Genomic DNA, 22,114 nt, shown 5'->3' on the forward strand with positions numbered 1-22,114 from the left:
CAAATTTGGTGGTGAATCAGGTTGTACTCATGAGGGGAGTGGTTTTCTGACAGTGCTCCAAGAAACCATGGGCTCCTTTGGAATATTATCAGGGAAGATCAAAAACGGCAGCTCTGTTTTCCTGAAAGAGTTTTCCATCACATCCACCTTCTTGCCCTTTAATGTGCATCTGCATGGGAGTCTTGGGTGTTGCACTTCATTCAGTCACAACACAGCAATATATACACATCAAAACACTCCCCTACCCCCAGAACGCTTTGCAATGCACTGGACTTTGTTGTGTGTTTTTTTACCGGAAAAGTTAATGCAGAAAGGATTCCCTGATAGTATTGTGTTTGAAAACCACTGCTTTGTATCTGCAGAAGAAACCAGGAATATGACAGCATCTAAACCAGTCTTTCTCCAACCTGGTGCCCCTCGGATATTGGAGTTGTGATGATGGGAGTTGTGGTCCAAAAGCGTGAGGAGGGTACTAGGTTGAGAAAGCCTGATATAAACACTAAAGACTGATCTAATCAGCCCTTTTAGGGAAGGTTTTGACATGGTCCTCTATTTGCAGGGCAATGGCTTTCTAGTTCATTAGATAGGAGTTGCTTGCTCTGTTCAAGTAAATGGCACAAATAGCAATGCTGCAAACTACTGGTATAGGATAACAGAAGAGCAGGTTTCTAAACCATACCAAACACTAGTTTGCCGTAACTAAAAAGGGGAATCAAGGAGCTTGGGATAGTTTGAATACCAAGGAGCAAAGGGACCTTCTACTATACAATTTTGAACTTTTAAGGTGCTGCAATTTTAATGGCAAAAATCTTTGGTTTCACATGGGTACAAACATTATTCATAATTTGCTTTAAAATTACATTGGAGTTTTAATTTCCTGCATTAACTTCAGCGCTTAGGCAATGTTAACAATGACCTAAACAAAGGTTCTGTTGGAACAACCTAATCTTTAACATTTAAATCAGAAGATGGAAAAGGACAGAAGGTCGTGGAAACTGAAAGAGAGCTGGAGCGCCAATTTCTACATTCACAACAGAATTTGGTGAGGTGAATGCAACTTTCTGTACACTTTTCAGTATAAAAACGACCTAAGGAAAATAATTATAATTTGGAACTCTTTCCTGTGTCTTTATGTTTTAAAATTGACCAAACAACAACAAAAATCCACTGTTGAAAAACTAGCTACTTATTTTGTTGTATCTGCAGTGGATGTAAGAAATCATATAAAAAGAAAATAAACTTGGCACAATGATGATTAAGAGTGAACGACACGAAGGATAAACTGCTGATCCAAAGGGAAGACTCAGGTAGGCAGTCTTCCAGGCTGACTTGCAACCCAGCATCAGAGTTCGGATCATCACAAAGTCATAAAAATAAACACAAAACTAGCTCTTGCGTACAATTAAAAAAGAAAAAGAAAAAACCACCCAAACAACCCAGAACCACAAAACCAAACCCTGGGCCTGCAGCATTTATTCAGTTAGTAGTGCTCCCTCTTAGTAAGGTTTGAAGTGCAGATTCCCACTGCAGGATCAGGGACATTGCAAAAAACGAAAACCCAACAGCCATACTACATTCTACTCTGCCGTGCTCTTTTGAGAGAGCTGCAGAAAGCTGGAAACGCAATAGTTTTTGAAAGAGAATTGAAAGTGGTTTGAGAGAGAGCACTGCTTTACCTCCCCACAGATTTCTTGTGTCCCACTTTCGTTGCTGGTCAATGTATGGTGTATGATTTTTGGAGGAGTTAGCTGCCTTGAGGTTAGTATGAAAGGCGGGATATATAAACCCCCAAATAAATAAATAAGCAAGTTTTGCACGACTTTTAAAGAACAAAAAACAAACCCCAAATGAGGCAAAACCTGCTTACTGGGCGCAGAAGTCAGAAGACACACTGCAAGCCATGATCCCTCTTTTAAACCACTTTCAAGTCTCCGAGAAAGGTACAGTAAGGAACTGCTTTGCATCCAGTTTTCTCGGTGGTTTATCAAGCATTTAGCTATCAAAGATCTTTTGGAGGAACTCAGTCCTATAAGCATCTCACACCCCTGTGAATGTAGCAGCAGTTTCATATTTAATCAACTGTAATCCTAAACGTGCTTATTGGGCTAGGAAGTGAGCTCTATTGAAGATAATGGGACTTGCTTCTGAGTAAACACGCATGGAATATTTAGTATGACTCACAGACCTGCACAGGACTCATTTTTCATTTAAGACAGAGTAAAAACAGGGTAAGATGGATCAGTTCAGAAGTGGAGAAAGAGCAGTATATAGTCTGATATAGAAAGGCTATATAAATTGTGACAAAAGCAAGTAACAGGCTGCTATCCTAAGTACGCTGGCATGGATTTTGAGCTGAGGTTCTAAGCCCACTTACCAGGGATTAAACCCCACTGAAGTTACTTTAGAATAAAGCATGCATAGGGTTGTGTTGTAAATCTCAGTTCAATTTATAGGATTTACTACTAAATAAAGAGTTTAGGATCTTACTGTTAGCTTCCTAAGTAGGTCTCAAACCACAACATTTAACTAAACATTCAAGTACTTGCATATCAAAAAGGTTGGCCCATGAAAAGAGACTTTTTGGGGTGAGTGGGAACCAATATGTTATCAAAACCACCTCCTTTCTCAACTTATTTGCTGCTTGAGGGCAACTGCTAGTTTCTGCAGTCTGCTTCTCTGTTGTCTTTTATATTATTTTATTTAGTCTCCATCTACTTCGAAGTATGACCTGGCCAGCTAAGGGCTGCACTGCATGATGCCACAGAGCCAATCAAATGTGGTGACATTATGATGTCATAAAGCCAATTCAGAGTGAGGGCAACACTTCCCTTCGTTCCTAAGAATATGCAAGCCCCTTTCCGTCCCCCTCCAGTTCATAACTCCCCCTCCAAAATAAATAAATAAATAAAGCTGGAAGGGCTGTGTGCTTTGACAAGCTGTGAAACAAAACCTTTGACTCTGCTCATCACACTCAAAGCTACAGTCATGTCCCTAGATTCTAGAACATGAAGCCTAAAAATGCCTTTTGAATGCTGCACAGATAAGCATATCCTTCCTTTTGCCACACAACCATTTCGTATATTGTCACTGCTACTACTCATAGTTGCTAGCTGCACTGAGAACTTGCTAGCTGCACTGAGAAACTGTACAGTACCAGTACAACTTCCTGGGACTGCTTACAAAGTGTCAGGGATTGTGGGAGTGTACTGGGATAGCAATCGTGCGAATCGTCATATACATTTGCTAGATCAGTGGCTCATAGTGTATAAGACACCTATGTACTGCTGGTTTGTGAATAATAATAATAAAATTTTATTTGTACCCCGCCCTCCCTGGCTGGAGCCAGGCTCAGGGCGGCTAACATAATAAAACTAACACAGTATCAGCTTATGGGGAATTCAGTGCTTTATGGCAAAATTCATCCATCTTGTACTCTCTCTTTTTTTTGCAGCGTACATTCCCAAATAAAGAAATATTTTCATGTTTAATCTATTGGCCACTTTGGTATCAGGGTAGAGAGCCTTTTCTTTCATCCACAATCTAAAACTTACTCAGCTTCCCCCAATAAACACAGCTTAAATGCATCATTACTGGAATTCCAGTAATGTTTGGAATTCCCCCTGCCCTGCACCCCAAAATACATTAGTAGTTGTATTCTCTCTTCAGACCACACGAGTGAATCTGTTTCAGGAGCAAACACAAGGCACAAGTTTGAGACCAACTTAAGAGATTCTTCCCCCGCTACCCCCCTCCCCCCCAAAAGAATGTAAGAAATCTTGGGAGATAGGAGACTCACTTTGTTTGCATGGCTTTAATTCTATGGGCTTTGCATATGGATTAACTATATTATGGGACTCTTCAACATAAATAACCATTGCCATCCTACATGCATTTTTGTCAGATCATTTGTGTGTGTGTACATAATGCAGTATAATCAAATACCACATAGAATAAACCTTTTATCAGGGTGAGAGTATAAGTATCATTCTGTTGAAAAATAACCAGCAATAAAAATAACAAACTGAACAAAATTCAGAATCTGGGGGTTGTGGGGTTTTGGAATCCAAATCCGGACTCCTTTAAAGTGCAGGCAATTTCCAGTCTGCCATGAAATGAGACCTGTGGCTGGAGTTTTTGTCTCTGGGGCCCCAAGCAAAAGGGAAGGAAATTTTTAGGCATATATAGACCATTCCTTTTCTGGGGCGATGAGGGAACATTACAAGAACACAATGCCTCTTCTTGAATCCTTTGTCTTTACTTCTGGGTCTTACCTTAGATTATGGCATTCCTAGAATAGGAAGAAAGTGCTTTTAGCATGTACTCTGGCTTATATATTATACAGATGTTCCCTCTGGTGCCATAACTCAAAGACACCTGAATGCTTCAAGGTTGTCCTATACAGATCAGGCCTACCTAACATATAAGCAAACCTTCCTTATCCTATTGGTATCCTTTGGACGGGCTAATCCAATCAGAGACTTAAAAGCCTCATCCGATAAGTGCCCACAGTTAGGCAGCAGCATGTGCATACTGTCAGCTTGTGGGGACATCTTGTTCCCTTGTTCTAGCACAAGAGCACCATCCCAGTGGCAATCATTGCAGAATCAGTTATGCTCTTCCACTTATTCTTTGCCATGGTCCCATGGGGCTGGGGCACAAGGGCAGAGGACAGCAAGAAACCACCTTAAGCAGCATGTACAGGGCTGTTCACTGGCTCTAGAGCAGGGTTTACCCAAACTTGGGTCTCCAGCTGTTTTTGGACTACAACTCCCATCATCCCTAGCTAGCAGGACCAGCGGCCAGGGATGATGGGAACTGTAGTCCAAAAACAGCTGGAGACCCAAGTTTGGGAAACCCTGCTCTAGAGGCAGAAAAGGACACACAAGCATTTGCCTGTACCCACAAACCCCAGGTATATGGGGCAGAGTATGGCATCTCTCTACACACACACCCTCATGTGCCAAGTATAGGGTACAGGCTGTTTCAACTTTTCTGATGCACTAGGGGCAGCTGAAGCTGATTCTTGGGATTTGCTTGCCAGCTTAGGTCAATACTGATATTCATTATGAAAGACAAAAGAAGATTAAGTAGTACGTTTCTCCCTTTGCATAAAACTAAGATTCAAAAGGAGCAATGAATTCCTCATACCAATTAAAAATGAAGTGATCTGTTTGAAAATAATAATTCCTATTTACGGCACACTTCCCAGTACAGTATAATGAATTTCCTGTGCACATATTTGCATTGAAAGGGATCAGCAGTTCTGTGCAATTTGAGTGATTCATGCATGCAGGAGACGGCCTACAGCAGACTTTTCCACAAGCGACCCTAGCAGTGCCTTTAAGCTTCTTCCTGCTGCTTGTATGGATGTGGGCTGATTCAGACATGCATGCACGTAATCTGATAACTGAATGCTTGGATGCTGAGCCAGCTCACACATTTTTAGCGGACCAGCTGAAAATCACCTGTGAATGCATGGAAACACATTTAGGATACTACACAAGCTATATGTATGCAAATATGTTTTCTGTCATAAGCTCAGCAGAGGGCCAGGACTCTGCTGAGTGTACAACACTTTGGCAAACCCAGGCTTGCCTCTATGTAATGTGTGAAACAGCCCTGTGCGATTCAATTGCCTTGAGAAATCTTGTGTCTAAGGTGAAGCATTATGGAAGTTCTATCCCTGATGGTTCACTCACACCTGATGTACACCAGGTGATGAAACATGCCCAGGAGAACTAGCCTGTAAGAGAGGGAAATGGAAGGGGAGAGATTTAAATCTGCATTGCAATCTTGATGTGTTTCAAAATGCTCCCTGTGAGCAGAATATGTGGAACACACTATTCTACTTTCCCATGGAGTAGAAAATTTGTACATGTACACTGAAATTTGAGGGCAGGCTTTTAATGCATAATTTTTTCTTTCCTTCCTTTCCAGAAGTTCCTCTAAGGTCATTGTGAATTGGGCCAGCATGGGCTAAAATGGATGGGTGAAAGGGAAAAGAGTATCCTATTTAGTGGGGAGTGGGGGTTATTGTGTGGACCTTTACAGTGCAAAAAGACTTGAGTTGTGAACAGTGAGAATGATAGACAGCAGGAGGGTTAGTGGCATCACCAAAGATCTGTGTGTAATAATTCAAGCAGTTTAAAAGTCCCTTGTGAGAAGCCCTGCTTGCCTCCTGCCATGGGGTATATAGTATTCTGTCACTGATACAATTAGTGCAGGAATTCTGCCAAATAGCTGAGCATGCAAAAATATATTTAATTTTTTTTCTTTAATTCATAAAATCTTTTAGCTATCCAATATATTTTATTTAGCAATGTACATTAAAAAAATAAAAAAGCTATTTATATAGATAACTTGTGCTTCTGTAGAAACTGCATTTAACAGCATAACTTTTCGTTATTTTGGAGTCAAGGAATGGTAATTAAAATATTAAATGTTTTTGGGGTGAATCTTGGTGGGATCAGCGTTTCAGCATTCCATGTAGCCAAGGTGAACCACCCCAGATGTAATTAGGAGGTGCTGTGGCTCAGTAGCAGAGCACCTGTGCTACATGCATAAGGTCCCAGGTTCAAACCCCCTGGCAGCTCTGGGAAGAGCTGGGAGAGATCCCTGTCTGAAATCCTGGAGAGCTGCTGCCAGTCAGTGTAGACTAGGTACAGGCAAACTCGGCCCTCCAGATGTTTTGGGACTACAACTCCCATCATCCCTGATCACTGGTCCTGTTAGCTAGGGATTATGGGAGTTGTAGTCCCAAAACATCTGGAGGGCTGAGTTTGCCTGTGCCTGGTGTAGACAACACTGAGCTAGATGGAGCAATGACCTGACTCAGTATAAGGCAGCTCCCCACGTTCCTATGTATAAGCGGCTTGCGCTTCGGGTTTTGTGCTTCTCCTTAAAGGTCTAAAGTGGGGCCTTTTGCGTTTCCCTTACACAATCTAGACACAAGCTCTAGATGCGGGTACAAGTAGTGCACCTCAACATGCTGGAGATGTGCATCTCCTTGCTTATACAAGAAGAGCAAATACAGGCTGAAAGAGGTATTCTACTCTTGGTCACATCCCCCCCCCCATGAAAAACAAAAGCCCAACAACCTTACACTTATTTTATTTGTGATCTATGCTGGTGAGAAATGGAAACCAGGTTGTGGTTCTAGGGGGCTATGATTCTTAACTCCACTGCCAAGTCAGTCATGATTTGCAAAACAAACAAACAAACTAACACCTCTTGGATGCAGATTGAGCTAATATAAATTCTCAGAGTGCACTTGGGCCATATTGGCAGCATACATTTAAAGCACTATTGTACTACTTTAAACAGCCATACCTTCCCCCAAAGAATTCTGGGAACTCTTTTTTTAAGGGTGCTGAGAGTTGTTAGAAGTCCTATGTTCCCTTCATAGAGCTACAATTCCCAGGGTAGTTTAACAGTTCATCTCTTGGGTGCCTGGGGCGGCATGCCCAGGGCTGGGGCGAGCCACCGCAGGGCCTCCGGAGTCTGCCTGCCTCCTCCCACTCAGCCGCCCTACAGCTGGGGGGAGGCAGCAGGTGGATCATTTGGGCAGAGCGGAGCCTGCGCGTGCCCAAGCCACCAAGTCTCTCCCAGGAGCGACGCATGGCTCGGGCGCACTGCAGGCCCCTCAGTGAGTGCCGCATGGCATTTTGTCACCCCCTTCAGTGGTGACACCTGCAGCGGCCCGCCCCCACACTCCCCCTTCCTCTGCCACTGCATCTCAGGGAACTGTGGGAATTGTAACCCTTTGTGAAGAATAGGGGCCTACAGTCCCCCCCAAAAAAAAAATTGGGAGGGGGAAAGTCATGCTGTTAAAGTGGCATAAGAGTGTTTAAAAGGTATGGTGCAGATGCAGCCTTGGTGAGAGAGAATTTAGTCTGCAAAGTGCTGAGCAGTGGATGGCAGCAAAGCAATCAAGCAGGTAAATAGCTGGGACCCTTGCTTTCCTCCTTGAAACTGCCCATGTACTTGGATTTAAGGGTTCTCAATTGATATCACCCCCCCCCAATGTTTCTAAGTTTTTTCACTGGACTGGGACTGTGGTGCTGCTTGCCAAACTCAGCAGATACGGGGCATCAATTAGTCTCCGCATTCTTAGCCGATAACGATCACAGTGCAGGCTGTGCCCAAAAGTGGGTTCAAATGTGCAGGGCATGAATAATAATGTCTACCTGTGCACACCATGCAGTACACCACAATTATTTCACTGTGTGCTCAGGTCCCAGTTTTTCAAAGCAGGGTAACAGCTCTTTTACCGTGATCCTACTGCCCAGTTTTCCCCAAAAAACCTTTTGCTAAAACACAAGCCTGTTTGGAAAAGAAAGGCTTGAGCATGTGGCAAAGCGATTGCACGGCCATTTCCACTGGGCACTTAAAGAGACGCAGCTGAAATTTCAATCCACCTTCAGGATGGTGGAGACGAGCCCCAACAGCAGAACAACAACAAACCAGGGGTTGTGCAACAACTTTTAGAGCAGCTACATCTATTACGAATATGTTAAAGACCTCCAAATCCACAGTGCACCTATGAAGACCTGGAAGGCTTTTGGATTAGGCAGACTTTTTTCTTCTTCTTCGTCAGATGATTACCTTCACAATTAGTGACTGAGCACCCAGGATTTAAGTTTTCAGTTTTCCTCTAAAATTAGGGGTTACGCTTACTGGTGCTGGCACAACATTTTGACTTGTAAGCTTAATATTCCATGTATAGTCAAGCTTGATATTTGCAATTGTTCCTCACTGATTGCAGGACAATGTGTTGTTGCTATTTTCAAGTATGGATAGCCCCATTTTAGGTACCAAGATTTTCAGAGTACATCATCAGTAGTGCTGTATTATCCTTTTCGTTCTCTTACTGTTGCTGTATCTTTCACACCTTTCTTTTTAAAAAATAAAATAAAAAAGTAAAAACAGGGTGACAAAGTACTACTGAACACCACCAATGACTCCTCAGCGTCAGTGAAAGTTCTCTATAAACAGAGCACTTGAAAGGGGGGTGCAAATAGGAGGTCCTTAGTAGTGCATGCCATAGTAAGTCCATTAGAGGCCATGGCCAAGATGCTTGCTAGGACCCAAGATAAAATCTCAACCCTTTCTCTTTCCTCTTATTTGGAAAGCCAAAGGAAGGTATGTCCCCCACCCCCTGTCCGCAACAAGCTTCATATGAATGTTGATGGATGGTTGACTGCCTAAATGAGCCTGAAACAGGATACCACTGGGCTTTTGCAAGTTTTGCTTGAGATCCACACCAAAGAGGAGCAAGAGGGAAATGCTTTGGTTGCCTTGAGCTTGTTATTCAAAGAAGCATCTGCTTTCCTTCCAAGTAGAGGAAAAGTGCCTGTAAGGTGATGAAGCAGGAAAGACACTGAGATTTTGGATAAGAAGCAGGTAGAAATGTAAAATGTCTCCTGTCATTTATAGCACAATGACATAGATGACATCCGACGGCGGTTTCTTTCAGTCATCTTCTCGGCACATTGGAAAGTTGACAAAAGTGAAGACGTTAAACTCTATCAGTATCGAGAAGCACAAGAAAACGGCGTAAAGGACGAGCACGTAGATGCCCAGTTTCTTGTCAAGTTTCCATTTGTTTATATGGATCCCGCCAACCTGCAAGAATATGATGCATGAGTTAAACAAGTAGTGGAGGAAACAAACGCTTCAGTCTCAAAGGACCTTTCTAAATTTGTATTTCAATCACTGCACAAGGAAAGTGGCATCCATGCATTCTGATGTTATGAGGATTTTTACCCCACACACACCAGTAGCAGATGAGAGACTGTCAGGGGTTTCTGAGTGAAGCTTTGCAGTACACAAACAGCAGGTGGGAGCAGAAGGGGAGCATCTTGTCCAATGCTCACTTGCATAAAAGGGCACAAAAGTGGCGGCAGAGGAGGAGGATATGCAGAGAAATAGGGCTTGGGGGGGGTTACCTGTTGTGGTATGGACCTTGGTTCATACCCAGCCCGTGATACATATTCTGCATGAAGCCCCAACGTTGGATAAAACCCAAAGGAAGTATATCATCATCATCACTTCAGAACCATTATTTATCTTAAATTAAAGCATGTCTGGAAATTTAATTGACTAACTACAATTCATGTGATCAATCAATTAGGATTTATTTAACTGAATGACAGCCTTGAAACATGACAGCATGTTGCTCTAGTCAGGAGAGATTCGCAGCTGCCTTTAGTGTTACCTAAAATATAAAGGAAATATACCTCTTGAGATTTCATGGATTTCAATGAAGCTTTGGCATCTAAAAATACACGAATTGTGAAGTTCTCTGGAGAACCTGGCTTCTGGCATCACATTCAAATTATATAGCTGTACCACATGAAACTGACTGGATGCAGAGAATGACTAATACAACACACACTTACAGTAAGAGCTACAGATCCCAGGAGAAGGACAACAGAATAGACTAGACCTTTGCTGTTTATCTTGACCTATGAAAATCAGAAGGAGAAAAATGCAGCTGAAAACTATGCCACTGTACCTCAAGGACGCACTAACTAGCAAATTGCTGTTTTCTACATAACATGGTGCATGCAGAAATAATGAACGAGGTTTAGTTCTGTATAAACAAAGGAAATTTTCTGCTCATTTGAAGTCAGTGGGGACTGTGCTATGGACATCAGCGGAAAAGGATCTGATTAAAGAACCAGAGAGAAGCAGTGATCAGACATTTTTTTCCACAACAAAAATTAGCTTCCAACAGGAACCTGGGGTGTAATGCAGAGGTGGTTTTAGGGTAGCAGGACTGCCTCTGCCACACTTGGCGCCAGTGCTGCAGGGAATGCCACAACAATGATGTAGAATGGAGCGTGAGAGGCAAGGGAGGGGTGCCAAAATTTAGCATGGCACAGGGCACTGCTGAAATTTCAGAGCCCAAAGTCCACCACTGATCTCTCTGTGCTTTTGACTGGGCAAAGTGAGGAGAAGCTAAGGCTATATCTTTGGCAACAGCAGAGGGAGCAATCCTATCAAACCAGGAGCTGAAGACTAACAAATGAGAAATTAGTAGCAGTTGGGGAAGCTTCAACATCTACAACCACCCATTATATTGAGCTACACAGTGCCTTAGGCCAGGCACAGCCCACTGGGCGTTCCACGGCCTATTGTTAGGTACCCATGAAAAACAGAAGGACACTGCAGATGCCTCTGTATTATTGGGGAGGCTTCTGGGGTGCCTTGCTGCTTTATATGAGTTTGTAACAGTCATGGCACTACTTCCAGTTGGACAACTGGCCCATGTGAAGGGAGAAAAAGTGGCCATTGTTTTCACCTGTCAGCAGGGCTACTGAATCAAGGCCCTTCGTGGCCAACTGTCAGGGATAATGATGTGAGCTGTAGTGCAACAACAACTGGAGGGCCAATGGTTCTCCACCCCTGCCTTGCAAGGCCCAACTCCCCAAACTATAGTGGTGTCATAGCAGGGGATCAAAGTCCTTGGTCAAGAAGATCTGGGCTGGAGAAATCAAATTATGGAATCTATGTACAGCGTTTTCTCTATCATGTGTGTGTGTGTGTGAAATTTTGGAGGACTGAACACACAGTGAATTTGAACACCTAGGAATTTCAGCTAAGCAGTACCCAGATAATGGTCTTTCAAATGTATCTGCTTCTGAAACAAGAAATTTAATGAGGAATGTCTAAGTTTGTATACGTACAAATGAGCCGTAATTAACCACCATCGTCTGCAAGCCCCATGGCACTCCGAGGCCCACCAGAATGTCAAACACATTGCTGCCAATTGTATTGGAAACTGCCATGTCACCTAAGCCTGAATAGGGAATAATTTCACAATTAAAACAAGCACATTGATTCATGCAGCAACTGTCTTTACAACCAAGCAAGAAGTAGAGAGGACAAGTCATGTTTAGACAATAAGCTTATCACCATTCTTGTGTGTTTTATTTTTATGGTTTTCTCCTGGTACATGTCAGACTGATACAGTAACTCTTGTTATCAACCAAGGGTTAGATGGTCTTAGCTGTCATGGCCTTGGGGGCTATAGGTTTGTGTGCTGGCCAGGGATCTCTCTGAGAATTCTCACCAGGTTTAGAAAACAATAGTCTTCATGGCTCCTAGTGTGGGAATGAGTCCCATGCCATCTGGACTGGTTCAAAACCATAGTATATTTGTAGTCCTAAGGTATGCAAAGACTAAATCTTGGAGAATAATGTGACACCCTTGGCACCTTAGTCATGTAGCTTAATACAGTGACATTCACTTAATCCTAATAGCTAGTACTTTTTATTTCAGCTGTAATTATTTTCTTGACTGATGATTCAAAATTGTTTCATAATTGCCAGAAGAGACCCAGTTAAAGGTCAAAAAAGTTGATTTAAGATATGCCACATGAACTTTGAGGTTGGAGTAAAAACTTCAGCATGGATTCTAGGGCTCTCCACTGATTGCTTCCCTTGACCAGTACAAAGCCCAATGAGAAATGGGAAACCTGTGGCCCTCCAGATGTTGTTGAGCTCCAGCTCCCAGCAGCCCCATGCATCATTGGTTAATAGGGATGGTGGGAGATGCAGCCCAACAACATCTGGAGAGTTAACCTCTGGGAGAAGCCCCCCCCCCCAAGAACAGCACACAAGGGGAGGAGAGGGGAGGTTATTCCGGTAAGCAAGCAGAAATGTTGCACTGACCGAACATTTGTTTTAGTATGACATGGATTCCCCCCTTTCTTTCTAGATGATCTAATATGTGCATAGCAGCAGAGATCTTATATGAAAGGGGGGGCACCTTATAAAAACTGGTTTAAAAATTGCATACGCATACCAGAACCAGTAATTTTTAACTTCTACAAAACTGCAGGTGTCCAGCAACATCTTAAATGAGGTATTCTGTCCTTTTCCTTGCATGTATGCATATACCTGCTACCCAATTAATTAAGAGCACCTATTTAGTTAATGAAAAGTATTTATTTGATTAATCTAAGTGATTAACCATTGCAACCCTATTTTAGCCGCACATTGCTTTTCAAACAGGGTCAAACCCATTTGTGTATATCACACGCAAGAGAATTGCTTGAATGTGTCAAGAGCACGCGCCCCATTTCCCTGAAACTGATGCAGACCATACCTTGTCTTGCTACTATTAAACTGGCCATACAGTCTGGCACACTGGTTCCTGCAGCTAGGAAGGTAATGCCCATGATAACATCAGGGATCCCCAGAGTGTAACCAATCACCGTAACCTACGCGACAAAGGAAAACACAGGAGTTGAAAACAATAGAGAAGCCTCTTTTTTGGCGTTCACGAACAGAATTGTGACTCACAGGATACTTTAACTCCTTGAGTGTGTGGGAGTTAAAGTGAACCAAACACACAAACATGAGAATTTCAGAAATGGAACTAAATTGCAGCAATAATCTGCCTAACCACCTAGAACAACAACAACAAAAAGGTGCTTGCAGATAACAGGGATCATCCACAAGAGGGGAGCTGTGTGGTGTGTTCCTTTGTGTACCCCCCATTCATTTAATAGAAATTGTGCAGGAGACATTCCCAGCGCCTGTGTGAGGCATCAAAAAGCATGTGAAGTGGCAGTCTGTACATAAGCTGCCTGGGATGGTTCAACTATGCAGCCCTTGGGTTCTATCCTAAATGCCTATATATTTCTCCTCCAACGGGCCCGACTCTTCGCTGCTGATCTAACACAGCAGGAAAACCATAGAAAGCCAGGCCACCATACATTTAAAGTACTATTATACCACTGTGAACAGTCATGGCTTCCCCCAAAGCATATTGGGAACTGTGTAGTTTGTTAAGGGTGCTGAGAGTTGTTAGGAGAAACCTGTTCACAGAGCCACAGTTGCCAGACGGGGTTCAACAGACGGGGTTCAACAAACAATCCATCTTCCCCATGGAACTCTGAGAATTGTAGCTCTGTGAGAGGAATAGGGGTCTCCTAACATCTCTCAACACCCAAACTACAGCTCCCAAGGTGCTTTGGGGGAAAGCCATGACTGTTAAAGAAGCATAACAGTGCTTTAGTTGTATAGTGCAGATGGGACCCCCAACATGGTGTGGTGGTTGCAGCAGACGGGCAGGTAAAAAGTGGGCAGAACAATGGGTGTGTCTCTTACCTCTGCCCATTAGGGGAATTTCCAGCCAATCATAGGCTTACTCACAGACACACACAGACACCTGTCTCTATCCAAACAAGCAAGAAGCTGGTTTGAGGACACATTCCGCTGGGCAAAAGTCCTTTTGAGGAGGGCACAGAGCAGGATGACTAAGGTGTTGTGGTCTGGGGAGAGGGGGCTTGGCCTGATGAGAGTCCCAGGAGTGGGGTAGAGACTTGAGAGGGCCTCATATGGCCCCTGTGCCTGAGCTACTATAGAAGACTAGAACTAGGAAAACTGAGGCTCAAATCCCCAACTCAACCCTGAAGCTGCCTGGATGATCTCAGACCAGCCACCATAGCTCAGTCCAACGTGTCTCACAGGCTTATTGTGAAGGTAAAATTAGCAAGTGAGAACAATATACAGGTACGTGCATTCCTTGGAGGAAAGGCAAAATAAAAATGTGATGCATAAACTTGTTTTAAAATAATTAAATGGTGGTGGTAAGATGGAAGTTTAGTTGCTTATGTTTTTTAAAAAACAAATGACCATAAAATATAATTAAGGCTACAAAACTATATAGTAAATATGTAGATACCTACAATTACACACACACTTTTGCCCCATAGTTGTCGCTGGCCAAATTTGTTTTGCAGGTTAATGAAACCAACAAAGAAATGTCCCTGTTTGTGTGAGCAGAGATGATAATGGGATGAGTGCTTATCTTGGCCAATGGTGCCTCTATCACGTCATCTATTCCCTACCTCCTGTGTTGGTATGTGGAGTTATTCCTTACTGGAAGCTGTATTCTGAACTGTATTTCAAAATGAATCTTCATGTTAAAAAGTGTCTTTGTACTCACCAGCCACACCATAAAGTAGGAAAACACAGCAATCCACAGGGTGGATAAGAGAAACGTCAGCATGAAAAAATTCTCCCATCGTGGTTTGCTGCAGTTTGGGATGGTGAAAAAGAGGAGGATTATCAGCGGCCAGGTCAGAATCCACTTGACTTTGTCCATCTTTCCTTCTGAAAAATGAGAAAGGGAAAAGGAGCAACTTGAATATCGGTACTTAAACATAAAACATGAGCATGTTGATAATTTTTTTTAAAATATACCAACATGCAATTTATTAGTGCCCATATGGTACTACAGCAACTGCGCAGAATAAAACAAGATGCCAACAAAAACATGGCCCTGATCCCTGCTCCACCCTCCACATTAGCGTTATCAACTACAATCTTTCCTCATGTCTACTTTGGCCTTTAGTATGCATGTACAGACGCAGGTGGCACTGTGGTCTAAACCAGAGCCTAGGACTTGCCGATCAGAAGGTTGCCGGTTCGAATCCCTGCGATGGGGTGAGCTCCCATTGCTTGGTCCCTGCTCCTGCCAACCTAGCAGTTCGAAAGCACATCAAAGTGCAAGTAGATAAATAGGTACCACTCTGGCGGGAAGGTAAACGGCGTTTCCATGCGCTGCTCTGGTTCGCCAGAAGCAGCTTAGTCATGCTGGCCATATGACCCAGAAACTGTAAGCCGGCTCCGTTGGCCAATAAGCGAGATGAGCGCCGCAACCCCAGAGTTGGTCACGACTGGACCTAATGGTCAGGGCCTTTACCTTTACCTTACAGAAAACAGTTAACTTATTGGACAGGATTCAGTTAATGGGTTCTGTCAGTGGAAGCCCTGGACAATGGAAAACCCCTCAGCCTCGACCCACAAGAAGCCACGAAACAGATCATACCCACGAAGCAGTTTGTCTGTTGCACTAGATAGTTGGTGCTGCAGTTGTGGGTTGTTGTTGTTTTTTAATTCATCTGAACTCAGAACTGACAAAACATCTTAGCAGAAAATACTATAATGCACTGGGCTGACAATGCTTGAATGCACCGTAAAAGTTAGTGGAGAAAGATTGGCCATCAGTAGCATGGTGGGATGGAGAGACATGACCTCCAGTCAGCTGCACTGCTGCAGTTTTGTTGTAGAGGGAGGCATGAGGTGGCAGCACGGTGCAAATGTACCAGCGGAGTCAATGCAATGCTCCTGGCCACTGTGTTTGCACTGCAGTGCCCTCCCCACTGCCTCCACCCTCACCCTTCTGGTAAGAAACAATGAGTCACCTGCCACAAGATCAGGCAAAGTGCCTCTGCTCCACCATGCCATTTACTAGTGCTGTCAATACCAGGGAAAATGCTAGTGTGAAAGCAAACTAAGACACAGTCATGCTGCTAGAGTGGCCAGATACAACAAGGCTCCTGCAGCTTCAACAGTTTTGTAAACAAGGAGATTCCAGCAGGTATAGCCCTGTCCTCTTTTTCACCAACATGATGCTTGAGTTAGGCCCCAAACAGAGATTTGAATCCAAGTCTCTCCACTCCTAGTCTAATGCTCTGTCAATTTCACCACATTGCCTAGCAGGAATAGTTCTGTCACTGATTACCAGTGATGTTCAAGGCACCTTTCAAATTGCTCTTGGGATCACAATGAGTAGCACAGACTAGGAAAGGAAAACTGCTTACCCTAGAACCTTCACTTAGGACAATTTAAAAGGCAATCCCCACATTGCTTAAACTTATCAATAAATACAGTGGTACCTCTGGATGCGAACGGGATCTATTCCGGAGCCCCATTCGCATCCAGAAGTGAACACAACCCGCATGTGCGGGTCGCGATTCGCCACTTTCGCGCATGTGCGTGACGTCCCTTTCCTCCCTTTGTGAACAGTTGTTGTGGATCATGAGCTTGATGTGAAGAAAGGGTAAAACCTCCCTCTAGGACGATGTTCTCATCTGTCTTCTCCCCCTGGCCTTCCACTGACTATTCATTTAAAAAAACTCATTACAGAAATTCGACGGTCTAGTTTGGCCTTGAGATGTTACAGACCAAAGGCGGGTGTGTGTGTGTGTAGACATACAGGGGTGTATCCTGCAAAGTCATCTTGTTAACACAAGGACTACTGCCTGTACAAAAGGAGCTCCTCTACCTTTCCTCTCTCCATGTGTCCCTAGCCTACCCCCAAAAAATTTCTAGAAGGTTGGTAGAAACCAGAGAACAGATTTGGGGGGTGGCGGGGGGGGCCCATGGGGAGAGGAGAGGGAAAGGAATTCTCATTGTGCATGCAGAAGTCCTAGAATATCAACAAAATTCAGCAGAAGAACAGATACTAAAAAAAAACCTCGTGATTTTATGCCACAGGTCTTCAGGGCTCTTATGTAAACCCTTGAATTCTTAACTGATCCATTACTCCTTTGTAGTCTGAAGCATAAGAGCTGCTGGTCAGTGCGGTCAGCTGTACATCAACTATTGTAAAGGATGTTCTTTAAAAAGAAGAAGCTGAATAAACAAATTAAAATTAAGCTAGTAGCTAAACCAGCAGTTCTATTCTTAATTCAAACCACTATGCCTTACAGGATGTAAGAAGTTCTGTTTGTCCATTTCTTTCTCCCTCTTTTATTATTATTATTATTATTATTATTATTATTAAATGTGGGTTGCATTTCTATATATATATATATAAGAGCCTGCTGGATGAGACCAATGGCTCATCTAACCCTGCATACTGTTCTCACAGTGGCTGATCAGATTCCTGTGGGAAACCAGCAAGCAGGATTTGAGCACAAGAGAACTCTCCCATCCTTTGGTTACCAGCAACTGGTAAAATAATGATGATGATGATGTTCAGGGAGCTAAACAAATCCCAAAAGGGGAGAGGAGGGAAGAGGCATTACGATTGTGACTATAATTTACATTTGCCAGTCAATTTATATAAAAAAGAAAAGGTTTCAAAGTGACTTAACAAGATACGAGCAATGTAATTCACTAGCTACATATTGAATATAGATCAAAGACTATACGAGTTTTCCAATGAAACACAGAGAGTAGAACACAATTTGGCAAATAGCTAAACCAATAGCAAAAAACCACAGATTGGTTTTAAGCTGTTGTCAGCAATTTCTTCTAACCCTAAGGTTAGAAGAAGTTTTGTGTCTTCATAACAATTCACAGCAGTCATTTATTCTTAGGGCTGGATGAACTGGGTCTGATTAAAGTAAGGAAGTGGAAGGCATAAATATTTGACCCAATGGGCACAATTTGCTGCGGGCGCTCCATTAAAATAATTTCCCGGTGGGTATGTTGCAGCCCTGCAGAACCCTGTGGCGTCTGATGAAGTAGTTTCTGGTCCATGGAAACCAGTACAGTACAGTAGATGTAAAATGTAGCTACTTCCGTGATCTGAACCATTTGATGACCCTCCACCCCTCAAGGTCTCTTTTTTTAATCTACAGCAAATTGCATCTGAAGGGGTTTCAAGGAAGGGGACATGTGGGTGCAATATTGCAACTTCAGCATTTAAAGGGGGGGGACTGAAGCCTGCAATTCTTGAAGAAGGAAGCATAGATTTGCAGGAAATAGTCTGAATGCACCCCGTAAGACTCATCCATATGCCACAACCAGTCTCTGGGGCATATCTTCACATAAATGTACAAGCATTCTATATCACTTTAGCTGCCTTGGCTTCCTATAAAGAATCCTGGGGTGTGTTTTTTTAGTTTGCTGAGAAAGATGAGAATTCTCTTTGCCATCTTCACATAACTGCCCTTTCCTGGGCTGCCTGGGAAGAGGAGTTGTTTCTTAAATCAGTTTGTGATTCAGATATTCCCTTTGTGCACATTTCCTAACCCAAAATACTAAGACCACTTGCAATGGCAACAAATCTAAGATATCGTTCCTGGAAATATAAAGCTGATAAGGAATACAAGTTCACTTTAAGGAGACCAAATATTCACTCACTGAGATCATAACTTGGAGACTACTTTTATTGCAGCCAAACAATTCCAAACATGTGTACAAGATTCACTTGTGTACAGATGAAAAGTTTGCCTTGCATACTATCCCTGGCCCCTGGGTGAGCACACATGAATGAACACCACTCCCTGGAGTCTCCAAATGGTAGATGACCCAAGTAGGCAACTTGAATATACCCATTCTCCCTTTTGCTGGGCGAACCAGTAAGACAAAGCAGAGTAGGAGAATGGGGAAACGACATAACTGGTGATCAAAGGAAAAGGAGAAGATCTGGGTCTCAGTGGCAGAGCACATGCTTTTGATGCAGAAGGACCCTTGCTTAATACCCAGCATCTCCAGGTCGCGCTGGTAAAGACCCTTGCGTGAAACCCTGGCCTGAGCCACTGCTAGTCAGTGTAGACAATGCTGAGCTAGATGGACCAATGGTCTGGTTCAGCTTTTCATGTTCTTAGAGCTGGAAGTGAGAGGAACTGGCTGGCTGGAGGGTGGTGGTGATAGTTTGGAAGCTGAATGCCATGGCTGGTTCCATGGGGCAAAGCGATCTTGCTCACCCATTCATTCTGTAATACAATTGAGATTTACCTGGTGGTGAAAAAGGAGACAGGTTGATGTGTTCATGCTCCTCTTCTTGGTTATCAACATGGATGGCCCCATTTTCGATATTCTCATGCTTCCCATTCTGGATCAGCTTGCCATTGGCAGCATGAATTAGTCGCTGGCGCTAGAAGACATGTGAACCAAATCCAGTGAATACACCATTTCTGGAGTGTTTCCTAATCTTACTTGTTTTTGTTTGTTTATATAATTTTGCCACTCCCTCCCTCCATGTCATCTTTGAGCAATTCTGGTTTTAGAATTCATCAGTTAGCCATTTCTGGCCCTCTATGTTTGGATCCAAAGATTTACTCTGGCATATTTTCAGCACATGTGTGGCTTTCTTTCTTTCTTTCAGATTGAAAATCCTGTTGATATATATGAAATGCTGCTGCCAAAGTTATTTCTATATAATTTTAAGTTTTCCTCTTGCATCAACATAAATAATATCAAGAACCATAAAATTTATTCCTTCCCTTGAGCTCCGATAGAACATTGGAAATGCAGAAAAGAAAGGTATCTCAATAACTGGAGGGGTAGCACATTGATAAAATAGAGAGAGAAGAATATTTAATACGCCTACAGTGAAGGTGTAAAGACTCAGACAAGAACTGGGGAGACTCAGGTTCAAAACTCCCTTGCAACCATACTATCTCAGCCTAACCTACCCTCACAGGGTTGTTGTGAGGATAAAATATGAGTGAGAGGGGGACAGAATCATGTATGCTGCCTTTGGAGGAAAAGTGAACTACTATTTTTTAAATAAATACAGTGAGATGGGATCTTCTGTATGCTACAGAAAGGGCATCTAGGTTAACAAGAAATCAGATGAGCTGCCTATCTTCATCTGGTCCATATTTTTGCCATCACTAGAAGTGCACTTTAAAATGCACTCCTGTTCATCTTGCCTAGACCAGGGGTAGGGAGCCAGTGGCTCGCCAGATGTTGTTGGCAAGTGGCCAATGGTCAGAAACAATGAGCCTAGACATTATCACTGGAAACAAGAGCCCAAATCCAGTTAAGTATTACCTATGAAGTCATTGCTTGCTTAAGCTGTCACACATCTTCATTCTTAACCACACAAAAATACAAATAGGCCTGCTGGATATGACAAAGGGTTAATCTAGTGCAGGGTTTCCCAAACTCGAGTCTCCAGCTGCGTTTTGGGACTACAACTCCCACCATCTCTTGCTAGCAGGACCAGGTATGATGGGAACTGTAGTCTAAAAACAGCTGGAGATCCAAGTTTGAGAAACCCTGATCTAGTCCAACATCCTGTTTCCACACTGTGGTCAGCTGAATGCTTCTGTCAAGGCAAGAGCAGTCTCCCATTGCTGCTCCCCAGTATACTGCCTCTGGGCAGAAAGGTTCTGTACACTTTTCCAGCTAATATTCACTGATAAATCTTTCCCTTGCAGATTTATCTAATGCCTTTTAAAAAGCTATCTAAGGTGGTGGCTGCTACCACATCCATGTGTGAAGAAGTATTTCAGGACTGCAGCTTGTGTGAAGGAGTATTTCAGATAATGAAATATGGAACCACAACAAATTACATGCATTTGTTCCCTTGTTCCCTTTTTCGCCCCTATCCTTCCTCTTTCCAATTCCCTTCTCGCTGTAAAACTTTAGTAGATTGTGAATGCCTTTGGGCAAAGTACTGTACTTTCCAAATAAATTATTCTGTAAACCATCATATACATTGACTGCTGCATAAACAATACATAACAGTGATGAAATGAATTGCGAAAAATAAAAAATGATTGAGTAAGCGCTTTAATTATTCCCGCCCTTGCAGACTCACCTCATTAATAATAATCCTGCTTGCCATCCGTAGCCTGGTTCTCGGCCCAAATTTGTTTGTAATCATTATTCGCAAGCCAGCTTCAGGGAAACGATATTTTGGAGGACTGGAACAAATGATCTCATCGACCATCACAACGGAGTTTCGGCCATACTGTTGCGTTCCCTTCACTATTGACCACAATGCCAATGGTTAGCTATACAATTTGCTTCCTTTTCTGTGCCTGCCTCTGCCCTTACTTGCCCCTTAATGGCTTTTATAGGCTGCTGAAGCGTAATGTCACCTGGAGCCTTAAAAATCGTAAATCAGCAAAATTAGGTAGTACGTCAACAATGCCATTTTATGCTGCAGTTGTGTAGAAAGAGATTGGGTATGTGTGGAAACAGGCAGGTTTCCCCTTTGCATTTCACCTTGACCCACTAATCTCCTTGATTAATTTAATCAACTGCTTAATAATTTGTCTGTTATAACGTAAGCTTATTGTATAGCATCTACTGAATTTCATGTGGTAAATTTATAATCAAGGCTGCAATCTATCCCAAGTTCCATCTCATTGATCTTAACAGAAACAGTTAGCATGTGCTCACCTCCCTGCCATCAGAATTAAAAGGCCTTAAAAGTGCATAACTTGTCTGGAATATGCACCATCATAATAAATAACTCATTATAACAGGTTGGATTCAGACTTGCCCTTTCATAGGAGGCAATATTCACCAATTACCCCTTCTGCCATTGCTCTCAGTGCCAACTCCCATGCTGTTCCTAGATTGTCCCCCAACACTTGAGCAGAGATTTTTAGGGGACACAGGGG

At 43.0% G+C, this 22,114-nt stretch overlaps 1 protein-coding gene across 2 annotated transcripts in view; it reads right to left on the bottom strand.

Annotated features, from left to right (window-relative positions):
- Window positions 1–8,904: 8,904 nt before the first annotated feature.
- SLC24A4 (solute carrier family 24 member 4) overlaps window positions 8,905–22,114 on the bottom strand; it is a 109,924-nt gene continuing 96,714 nt past the window's right edge. For both annotated transcript variants that reach the window (XM_053376520.1, XM_053376530.1), the window contains exons 11-17: window positions 21,304–21,473; window positions 19,491–19,629; window positions 14,962–15,128; window positions 13,114–13,228; window positions 11,691–11,803; window positions 10,401–10,466; window positions 8,905–9,624 (exon numbers count right to left, since the gene is read on the bottom strand). In XM_053376520.1, the coding sequence (XP_053232495.1) occupies window positions 9,472–9,624; window positions 10,401–10,466; window positions 11,691–11,803; window positions 13,114–13,228; window positions 14,962–15,128; window positions 19,491–19,629; window positions 21,304–21,473 (923 nt within the window). In that variant the 3' untranslated portion in view covers window positions 8,905–9,471. The remainder of the gene's footprint in view (window positions 9,625–10,400; window positions 10,467–11,690; window positions 11,804–13,113; window positions 13,229–14,961; window positions 15,129–19,490; window positions 19,630–21,303; window positions 21,474–22,114) is intronic.

This window comes from Podarcis raffonei, chromosome 1 (genome assembly GCF_027172205.1).
Source record: "Podarcis raffonei isolate rPodRaf1 chromosome 1, rPodRaf1.pri, whole genome shotgun sequence".
NCBI lineage: Eukaryota > Metazoa > Chordata > Lepidosauria > Squamata > Lacertidae > Podarcis > Podarcis raffonei.